The 11,740-nt window shown below is 38.6% G+C and overlaps 1 protein-coding gene across 1 annotated transcript in view; it reads left to right on the top strand.

The window, feature by feature from the left end:
* The window catches only part of LOC103727375 (cysteine-rich secretory protein 2-like), a 15,793-nt gene extending 5,564 nt beyond the window's left edge, over window positions 1-10,229 (top strand). The window contains 4 exon segments of the mRNA XM_029559737.1: window positions 5,275-5,420; window positions 5,767-5,864; window positions 8,003-8,091; window positions 10,093-10,229. Of these exon segments, the coding sequence (XP_029415597.1) occupies window positions 5,275-5,420; window positions 5,767-5,864; window positions 8,003-8,091; window positions 10,093-10,220 (461 nt within the window). The 3' untranslated portion in view covers window positions 10,221-10,229.
* Window positions 10,230-11,740: the final 1,511 nt, after the last annotated feature.

The following is an 11,740-nucleotide window of genomic DNA, read 5'->3' as shown; positions in this document are numbered from 1 at the left end:
CCAAAGTCATTTATGTATATTTAAATAAAATTGTGATCACAATATTTTCTCATGCTTGTTTTTTTATATTTTGAAAATTTCTCATGTAATGTCTGATTGGTCCTCTATAAACTCCTAAGTAAAGCAGATCATGTTCTAGTTACTCTTCATTGCTGTGATAAAACACTGTGATCAAAAGCAACTTAAGGAAGAAAAGTTTATTTTGGATTATGGTTGAAGAGGGGGAGTTGATAGTGTTGTGGGAGGCATGGTAGCAAGGAGCCAGAGCAGGAGCTGAGAGATCATGTTTCCATCCATATGCAGGAAGCAAGGAGCAAACTGGAAGTAAGGTGTGGTTATAAACTCTCAAAGCCTAGCCTTAGGGTTGTACTTGCGACAGCAAAGCTCCACTACCTAAAGGCTTCAAAACCATCCCAAACAGCACCACCAAGTGGGCACCAAGTGTTCAAACACCTGAGCCAATGAGGGACACGTCATCTTAGGGTTGTACTTGCGACAGCAAAGCTCCACTACCTAAAGGCTTCAAAACATCCCAAACAGCACCATCAAGTGGGCACCAAGTGTTCAAACACCTGAGCCAATGAGGGACACGTCACAGTCACACCACCACATTCATCTCTCTGGCTCCCATAGGCTCATGCCCTATCATAACACAAAATGTATTAGTTCAATTTCCAAAGTCCTATAGTCTGTAACAGTCTCAACACTGTTCCAAAGTCCAAAGTTTCTTCTGAGACCCAAGTAATTTCCTGATTGTGATCCCCCTTCCCATGTAAAACCAAAAACAAATTACATACTTTTAGCCTACATGGACGATACATTTCCATCCCAAAAGTGAGGAATGAGAGCACTGTGAGGAAACAATGGATCAAAGCAAGACCAAAAGCCTGCAGGGCAAGCACCAAATCCTGTAGCTCCATGTTCCTTATATGGCAATAAAGTTTGAAGGGGCTTAGATGACTCTGATCCTCCATCTTTGTTACCTATAATATACATCTCTCCTTGGACTTGTACCGCTTCATGTGTGTGGCTCTCTTCAGCACATTGTCTCATGGTTCTGGCATCTCCAACATTTGGGGCCTCCACTGCAATCCAGGCTTTACCTTTAGTTTCATGCAATGACCCTTTAGTGCCTCCTGTCATTTCAGGGCCTTCCCACAGGGACTCATCTGTCACAGGTTGTCTGGCCTCAGTGGCTATCCAAAACCGCAGTGGAAGAATCCACAATTCCTCACCCTTGCATCTTTTGTGTTTCCAAAGCGGATACAACATCAACGACACTGCAAAGTTCAGCTACCAGCTTGGGATGAGCCCTTGCCTCCTTTAATCACATTTGCAGAAGATTTTGTATACAGTTGCATTCTAAGAGCAGAAAGCTCCTTAGACCTTCTTTCATAAGTTAGAAGCTTATCTAGTGGGGTTTTGCACGGAAGGTGCAAATGTTCCTTTCAAATGTTCCAGAGCAGAAGGCCTCTCCTTTATGATGCTAATCTTAACAATTACAGCCTCTTTCTCAGCACATGCATTTGCTACAGCATCAAGCTTCTTAGTGCCCCTTTTCTCTCCATACTGTAATTCTGTATCTTTATTTGCCCCATTTGGTCTTTCTCATTGTATACCTGCATTAAAAAAGTTGCCAGTAATAACTATGCCAAAGACTCAACATTGTGTTGCCTTAGAATTTCCTCCACCAAAGAAATTAGTTCTTTGAGAATTCCATGCAATGTGTTTTGATAATACTTGTCCTTCTCTACCAAATCCTTCTAGATTTTTCTCCCCTTCCCTATACAACCATTTTTTTCTCTTTTCATTCTTAACCTTAAGTCAAATTTATGTTGCCCACATGCTCTTGGATGTGGGGCCATCCACTAGCATGTAGTCAAACTATCAAGGGCTACATTCTTAAAGAAAAGTGGCTCTCCATCTCCCAGCAGCTATCAGTTTTCAGTAGCTTCTCAGCCACAGGTGGGACATTGTGCCCACCTCCCCTTCCCATACTCTATGTCTGGCTTAAGCTTACACAGGTCTTGTGCATGCTATTGCAATGTTATGAATTCCTATGTGAACCTGTCCTGTTGTGTCCAGAAAATCAGTTCCTTGAAATTATTCACTTCTTCTGGCACTGAGTCTTTATGTCCCCTTTCCACAATGGGCTCTGAGCTTTGAGAGAAGAGAGTGTGAATACAGGTGTCCAATTTGGGGATGAGCACTCTAAAGTTTCCTATTCTCTGCACTTTGACTAGTTTTGGGTCTCTGTATTAATTTCCATCTACTGCCCAAAGAAGCATCTCTGATGAAGGTGAGAGATTCACTAATCTATGTGTATAACGAGAAGTCATTAGGAGTTGGTTTAAAACTGTGTTCATTTAGTAGAATAGTAGTAGTAGGTTCTCCCCTAGGGTCTATGACCTGTCTAGGTAGCCACAACTTCTTGACCTCAATAATGGTGCCAAGTATGAGTTCCACCTTTTGGAACTCAATCCTTTTGGCTTTCAATCCAATCATAAAAAAGCTGGTGACTTTTATGAGGTTATGCCACTATTGCACCAGTGGGCATGTCTTACCAGGCTTGTCATTGTTATAGCTCACAAGGTTTACAGCTGGATAAGACACTCGTCTCCTCTTTTAGCATGTATAGCACCTTCCAGCACTATGAAGGCTAGCCAGTAAGGTCAAAGCTTTAAGGTTAGCAGCAACTTGATATCTATTCTGTGACTCAAGTATGTCACGGCTTCAGTTATAAGGTCTTGATGTCAAGCCATCCTACCAAAAGCAATCTATAGAGTCAATGCAACCTCCATTAACATTCCAGTACAATTCTTCACACAGAAATTAGAAAAAATATTAAATTTCAAATGAAAACACAAAGTACAAAGATATCAGAATCAATCCTGAACAACCGCTACTAATTCTGGAAGCATCACCATCCAAGTTTTTAACTTAGACTACAGAGATATAGTGACAAAATAGACACATTGATCAACGGAGTAGAACTGAGGACACACATACAAGCACACACTACAACAGCTGCTTGATTTTTGACAAAGCGGTCAATAATAACTCTTTGGAGAAAAGGTAGCATCTTCAACAAATGGTTCTGGTCAGACTGGCTAGCTACATGCAGAAAAATGAAACTAGATCCTTATCTCTCACCTTGCATGAAACTCACCTCCAAGTGAATCAATGACCACAACATAATACCTGATACCCTGAATTTGATAGAAGAGAATGTAAGGATTACACTTGAATATATAGGCAGAGGAAAGGATTTTCTGTCCAACAGCCCAGGCATTAAGACCAACAATTAATAAGTGGGACCTCATGAAATAAAAAAAAAACTTCTGTACAGCAAAGAACACATCAACTGAGGGAGAGGCAGCTTAAGTAATGAAAAAAAATTTTACCAGCTCAGCTATACATCTGGCAGATGTTAATATCTAGACTATACAAGGAACTTAAAAAGGCATACAAATAACCCATTTATAAACTGGGGCATGGAACTAGGGGGAATTCTCAAAAGCTGAAATACAAGTGACTGAGAAATATTTAAAAATTGTTCAACATTCTCAACCATCAGATAAATGCAAATTGAAACTATTTTGAGATTTTGTCTTACCTCAGAATGGCTAGAAATTAAAAAATGGCTAGAAATTAAAAAAAATGGCTAAGATAAAAACAAAGTGACAGCAAATGCTGGCATGCATGTGGGGAGAGGGGTGTGAGATAATTGTCCCATTTAAGGCTGAGCACCCTGCTGTCTCATTTTCTCTTTGTGATGATCATCTGTGGGTCTCTGCATTAATGGCTTTTTATAGCAAGAAGAAATTTCTCTGATGAAGGTCAGGAGATGCACTAATCTACTGGTACAGCAGTAAGTTACTAGAAATCACCTTAATACTATGTCTATTCAGTAGAATATCAGTAGTAGTTTCTCCCATAGGGACTATGACCTATCTAGTGATAGGTTCTTGGCCCTGACTACAATGCCAAGTATGGATTCAATCTCATGGAGCTTGCCTTAAATCCAATCAGAGGACATTTGGTCACTCCCATATTTGTGCCACTGTTGTGGGCATAGCTTGGCAGTACTAGTGAGCATAGCTTGGCAGACCAGTCATTATTGTAGTTTGCAGGATTCATAAGTGGGTAAGATTGATGATTATGTTTCACCTCGGGTAGTGTGACAGCACCTTCCAGAACTGGGAAAACTAGCCAGTAGGGATAAAGCTTTCAGGCCATACTTGCTTAATTTCTCCATTTTTTAAAAATGATGTTTTGGACCTTAGCCATTCTGAGTAGGGTAAGATAAAAATGTCAGAGTAGTTTTAATTTTCATTTCACTGAGGTTAAAGACGTTGAACTTAGAAAAATGTTTTTCAGACATTTGCATTTCATCTTTTGATAACCCTCTACTTAGTTTCTTATTTCAATTTTTATTTTTATTTTTTGAAAATTTCACACATGTTTATTGTATTAGCATCATTTCTACCCCTCCCATTCCTCCCAAATCTTCTTCTATGTACCCCCAAACGCCTTCAATTTCGTGTCCTCTTTTTTGATTATTATTGCTGCATATACTGAGTTCATTTAGTAGTGCTTGTGTGTACATATGTTTAGGATGGCCACTTGGGATTAGAAAGGTTTTCAGGGAACTTGACCCTGGAGAAAACTGATTCTTCCTCCCTCAGCATCCACTGATTGCTTCATCTAGTGACGGGACCCTATGACATTTCCTCCATCCACACTGGCATGTCGACTGATGCTGTCGACTGATGCTGTCTTGTCGACTGATTCAGGTCTTGTTTAGGTCACCGTATTGCAGAGATTTCATGGGTACAGCTTCTCTGTCTTATCGAGAATGCATTATCCACCAGTGGACATCCAGTTTCTCAGGCTCTTACAGTCTTTCTACCTTCTATTCCTTGTTGTTTCCTGAGTCTTGGGCATAGGAATTGCATTGTAGATGTACCAATTGGGCTTTACCCCAATTTTTATTTGGGTTTATTTATTTATTTGTTTATTTAATTTTTAGTTATTTTTATGGTTTAGATACTAACCTTCTGTAAGCTGTATAGCTGGTGAAGATTTTTTTCCCCATTCCGTACATTGCCTCTCCACTAAATAATGGTGTTCTTTGCTGTATAGAAGCTTTTTAATTTCATGAGGTCCCAGTTGTTGATTGTTGATCTTAATATCTGTGCTATTGAGACCCTGTTCAGAAAGTCCACAACTGCAATTTTTATTGTTTTTCTCGTAAATATTTTTCCTTTTCAGCTACAAAATGTGGTGAGAATCTCTATATGTCAAGTGACCCTACGCCCTGGCAAGCTGCAATCCAGAGGTGGTATGATGAAAGCGAGGACTTTAATTACGGTGTAGGACCAAAGGGCCCCAATGTAGCTGTTGGACATTACACTCAGGTAAGGGGAGTGGGTAGAGACACCTTAGCCATTAGCAGTGTAATATAATGATTAAAGCTTCTCCAACTTATAATGAACTCCTGTATTCAGCTGCGGGGGTCGGGGAGGGTGAGGTGGTACCATGTGGCATTGACGCATAACTGATAGGTGAACCCACATGATAAATTTGGTATTTTAAGAAGTTATGAAAGTAAAAGTTTATTAATTTGAGTCCCCAAAGTAGATATTTTCATAAGTGTATGCTATAAACTACGGCTGGCACACGTTTCTGTGTTATGTCTGCTATCATTTTTTTTAACCATTCTTCTAATGTATCTTTATATATTTAATCCCCTGTGATTTATAGCTTGTTTGGTATTCATCTTACAAAATTGGATGTGCAATTGCATACTGTCCCAACCAAGACAGCCTAAAATACTTCTATGTCTGCCAATATTGTCCTGCGTAAGTACACACTTTAATTTAACCTACAATTTACTCTTTGTTGTCTAATAAGACGAGCCAGAATAGCAAGTTTATTCCAACAAAGGAAGGATAAACTTCTGGATTTTTCCTTTAAAAAAAAAAATCTAGACTTTTTTTTTTTTTTTTTTTAAAGGCGGTTTCCCTGTAGACCCAGGTGGCCTGGAACTCACTAGGTAGACCAAATTGACCATTGATATAGAGATTCACCTGCCTCTTCCTCCCAAGTGAGTTCTGGGATTAGAGGTATGCACCATCACACTCAGTCTAAAATCTAGACAGCTTTAATTTGTCAGGGAAGAGAGAAAGTTCACAGTTCTAAATGCAAAATCTGAAGCTCTCCTTCCTCACTTATAAAAAGACGTCATTTCTGTCCATTTTCCTTCTCTAGGCTCAGGCTCGTTGAAGAAGCATCTGTAGTGTGCATTTCTCTAAGGATTCTTGTTACTGCTTTTGCTCATTTCACACTCCATGATGCTTAAGCAAGAGTTGTTATTGAATTGCAAATGGGGACATGACATGCTTTCAGCTTTTTTTTCTGCTCAAATATTTTTATATCCAATTATATTTAAAAAGAAAAAGAAACTCCTTACATTGTTACTACAACTACTCCTGTATTATGTAGCCCCAACATATTTGTTAGTTTTAATTACTTTTCACATTTGAAATCCTTTATTCTTGGAAAGGGATGGGGGCCGGCATACTTCTTATCAGATTCTTTAGAGAGTGTTACCCAGGTGATGGAGGACTCCAGTTTGAGAGGAGTGACCTTTTCTGTCAAAATCTTTTGGGGTTTGCCAGAGAGAATTTTAGAGAGAATCTGAAGGTCCTGGATGTATACATCTAAGTTAATTGTCCAGCCATCAAGGCATCACATATGTGGGCCTAGGAAATAGTGTCTGAAATGAGTAATGTGGGGAAGAAGGGGAAAAATCTCCCAGAACACCTCTGTATTCATGACATGATTTTACCAAGTGCGTTCTCTTTCTTTCTCCTCCCCAGTCTCTCTTTCACTCCCCCCACCACCAGAGAGAGAGAGAGAGAGAGAGAGAGAGAGACGCTGTGCAGGGACTGATGATCAGCTGCATTGCTTTGGGTCCTCGCCTCATGGTACAACTGAGATTTAGATTCCTATGTATTTTCAAACTCCTTAACTGGCCCATACGATAATGCTCATCATAGTTTAATTCACATAGGATGAGAATACCTTGGATATTGGTGTAGATCAAAGCTTTCTAAACTGTCATTTCTTTCTTGGTAAACATAACAATTTCACATGTACCACTTATTTATTTAGTTTTTATTTTTATTTTTTTTATTTTTTTTTGAGACAGGGTCTCTCTGTAGCTCTAACTAATTTAAAGGATGCTCCAGCCTCTGCCTCCCAAGTGCTGGGATTAAAGCCATCTGCCACCTTGCCTGGCTACATGTGCCATTTCTTAAAAGACTAGCAAGGCCTTTTAAAGTGCGTACTCCTAACTGGACAAACTAATTTAAATACACTGCTTCCAGCAACAAGAAAAAAATATCACGAAGCTATATTATCCATTTAAAAATAATATGGTATTTCTTAGCTTTAAAATATAAAATATTCAGTATTTTTTCCCTTGACACTACCACTTACCTGTAAAATATTCTTTCTCTAGAGGGATGCATTCACCATGCAGGGTCCTGCTTTAGCCTTTTGGTCATCTGTTGGGCAACAAAGAGGGTGACGCCACATTTAAATCTACTAGGATAGTTCTAGATGCGAGTTACTTTGTTTAACTTACTCAACCTGCGGAATTCTGGTCTGAGTGATAGGTTCATATATGAAGAATTTTATTCTATTTTTAAAAAATTTCATTGAATTTTTATGCATATCATACATCATGATCATATTTAGACCCCCTCCCTATCTGCACCCGCTCATAGACCCCCATGCCAGATTTCATGCATTCTGACATATTGAAGTATTTTCATAATTTGGATTGTTTCTAAGTTACACTTTGGAAATCATAATTTTTCAGTTTCATGCACAAAGTTGAAAACCATGCACAGCCATACGTATATATAATAACTCATGCTTTAGTATATATACCAAGACCAAGGGGCAAATAACTGGATATTTCAAATTTCAGTGGCAACAATGTGATGAGCAAGAGCACCCCTTACCAGCAAGGGGCCCCCTGTGCCAGCTGTCCTGGCCACTGTGACAATGGACTATGCAGTAAGTATGAAGCTTATCCTAGTGATGGTGCTCTATTTTATTCCATGAATTATAAAATAACCTACAAGATGCATTTTGAAAGAAGAAGGAAAAAACCATTAAAAAATGTTGAAATAAGCATTTTGTGAAGTTTAGTAACTTACTTTTTATTTGTAATGAAAAGAATTTTAGTTTATGTTATATGCTGGAAAGTTTGCCCTCAGTGACTGTGACTATGCAGAGACTATTCATTGTCCAGCTTATTGATATTTCAAAGTTAATATCAATAGGCCAAAAGTAGTATTAAAAAATAACAAATGTAAGGATGGAGAGATGGCTCAATGATTAAGAGCTTTTCCTGCTCTTGTAGAGGACTTGGGTTTGGTTCCCAGCACTGATATCTGGTGACTCACAACTGTCTATTGATCCAGTTCCAGGGGATCTGATGCCCCCTTTTGGCCTTAGTGGGCACCTGCATACACATGCTGCTCATAATGCCATACAGGCACACATAAGTATAATTTTGTAAAAACCTTAAAAGAAAATCAAAATGTATAACACCACAGGAATTGAGACCACGTTAAAACCCAGCTTCTACTAACACATCATATATTTCTGTTTCGATGCTGTCTGTGAGCTTGTTATATTGATTTTCTCATTTCTTTCCTTTAATGTAATTAGAAATGTAATGCTTACCTTAAAAATGATCACTTTTCCTGTGATTAGGCAGCAGGTTTGTGCATATATTTAGTCATAGTGATATCTAAGCTGCATACAGTGTTAACTTATGGGAGAAATATTGCTACAAATGAAAGAACAAAATAGATGTCGCATATCTTATTATTTTGTCATGAATAGAAATAAACATAGTTACTGACTTCTGTTACATAAGATATTTCTACTGAAATTACTATGAATAGTAGAGGATAGGCACTCACTGAGAGTTTTGCGTTTGGCTACATTCATCTTTATTTAGTAGTATTTCTGACTCAGTTGTGTGCCTATAAATCAAATGATTAATAACAAAACTATGATTAACCAAGAAGAAATTATGCTGAATAACTATACCTCTACTGAATGCTATTTATTGAACAGTTTGGAATTCAATCTACTTGTAGTGGCACTCAAAAGAAAATTTTAAACAGAAGAGTTACAGGGTCAGTGATGGTACATAAGAACTTCCTGGCACCTGGATGCAGGAATAAGCAGACAGGCCAGCCTGGAAAAAATGTCAAATGTACTTTATAAAATGCAATGCATGCTATTACTGCAGTATAAGTAAAATGAATGAATAGTAGTGTTTGAGTGTTTTTCAAAAGAAAAGGGAAGAGATTTCAGGTTGGTTCCTGCTCCAGGTTCAAAATTTCATTGAGCTTGTAGGAGGAATGTAAAGAGACCATGCCCAAGGAAAAACAAACCAGCCTTCATAGTATGATGAGTTCAGGTTGAAAGTTATGGTGTCTTAGGTTTTTGGGAAAACACATGAGTAGAAACATTATGGGGAAAGCATGGCATACTATGCTTGTTTTACATCTGTAGCCATCCACAAAGATCATTTACTCTAGAAAGCACAAAGTCATGCTCTCCAATAGTATGAGAAAGTATTCTTTATAACATACGTCCTGTAAGCTTAGCCACTAATGACATGTGGCCTGTGAATACTTGAAAGGGGCTAGTTAGGTTTAGAAACAAAATTTAATTTGTGTTTAAAAAGCCCTGTGTCTAGGAACTTCCATATTAGACTTGATAGATATAGAGTTGTTTACATATCCTTTCCTTTGCCCACTGATGGATAAAAGCAGGTTACTTCAGTTTAGAAATTTGTCACTGAATTTAACACGAGAAAAAGAGACATGGGTGAGCTGGTGGGGCACTTCCCGTGTTCCTCAAGACTTAGCATGACGGAAGTGATGCTAACGTGTCTGTCTTTCCCTACTCCTCCCCATATACTTTACTGACTGGATTTTTCTCCAGCTACTTCAGAAAACAGCAACAAGGTAACTGAATCTGTTTTCATTTTAGCCAATAGCTGTGAGTTTGAAGATCTCCTTAGCAACTGTGCATCCTTGAAGAAAACAGCGGGCTGTGAGCATGTGCTGCTCAAGGAAAAGTGCCAAGCTACTTGCCTGTGTGAAAACAAAATCCATTAGCTTCTCTAGTGTGATGCATGAAGGATGATGGGGAAAGGAATGCAGCACTTAAGTGACACCTCCTGGGGAAAAAAGTAGAGACATTAGTGACAAGTTGGACCGCAAATGACAAAGCTTCTTTTTCTCCTGGATTTCTAGAGAAATCTATTTCATACAACAATTACAATAGTAGCGTTGTCCACCATCACAACTTTGGATTTTGAAAAAAAATGGTGCTTTAAATTTAGTGAATTGGATCAAATGGAGAATTCTGAATGTTGTTACAATCACAGATCATTCATTTCTAGAACTCAGAAGAAAAATGTGTCCTAAAACAACTTGCTAAGAACACACTGCAATAATGCCATTGTCACCTTCTACACAGCGTTTACTGGTGTAAGGCATGAAGCTTGGCATCTATTTGTTCTATGGCCTTTCTCTTGAAAGTAATCAGCTCCTTAAATAAATAACTTACAAAAACAACTACACTGGTGTGGTTCTCATGTGTCATGGTGCAGTGACCACAGTTCAAGCCTGAGGGGACACCGATGGATAGAAATCAGGACACAGGGGATGCAGAAGTTTATGTGCCAGTGCATGTTAATTGTAAACCAAACCAAGCTTATATAAGAATCAGATCTGGAGTATCCAGGGAATAACTAAGGAAACATCACTAAACAGAAAGTTACCAAGGAATAACCAAGGATACATTACCTTACTACCAAGAATACATTACTTCACCAACCGAAACTCCCATGACATTTACAGTACCCAAGATTCAGCTACATAATATTCATAATATCTTAGATATAAGGTGTACTGTTTGTGATTGCTCTTAGCAACTACTATAATTCATTATTTCTATATAGAAACCAAGCTAACAGTGCCGAGAAACTCCGGTGCCCATAAACTGAAACAGAACTCTTTGGTTATGTTTCCATGACTGCCAATTAATCAGGGAAGCATAGCCTGTCAACTTAGACCACAGAAGCAGAGAACAGGGAAACTCCACACCCAAGGTGGAAGCATTCTTTCTCCAAAGCTTAAGTCAAGGCAAGCTGAATAGTTCCCAACAGTTCCCTCTTTCTTATTTAATATAACCACAGAATATGCCACATCCAAGATGGAAGGAATGTGCCTGTCTTAGGTTGCCTTCTGCAAGAGCAAAGCCTTACCCATCATTGGCACGCAGCTTCAAGCAGCTATGCCCTGTCTTAGGTTGACTTTCTCCCAGAAGATCTTACCCATCATTGACTACAGGTCATAGGGGAGGGAGCACGAATTCTCAATAGCCTTGACAAGCCACAAGAATATAACCAGATCTGGTATCCTCTGCCAAGCTTCAGGTCAAACTGAATTGTTCAGGCCTTAACAATTCCCCTTTCTTTATTAACTTTATCTAGATTTTCCTTTTGAAAACATAGGGAAGACAAAAGAATCTCAGCACTACATTTCCGAGCATCTTGGTTTAGGCATCAAAAGACACATCGACCTCCTATAAGCAGTATGCAAAGAAAAATTATCAAGGTTATTAAAGAAAA

This window comes from Nannospalax galili, unplaced genomic scaffold, assembly GCF_000622305.1.
Source record: "Nannospalax galili isolate Female #2095 unplaced genomic scaffold, S.galili_v1.0 scaffold329, whole genome shotgun sequence".
In the NCBI taxonomy this organism is placed as follows: Eukaryota; Metazoa; Chordata; class Mammalia; order Rodentia; family Spalacidae; genus Nannospalax; species Nannospalax galili.
Note: the sequence above shows the minus strand (reverse complement) of the source record. Positions and strands in the feature narration are given on the sequence as shown.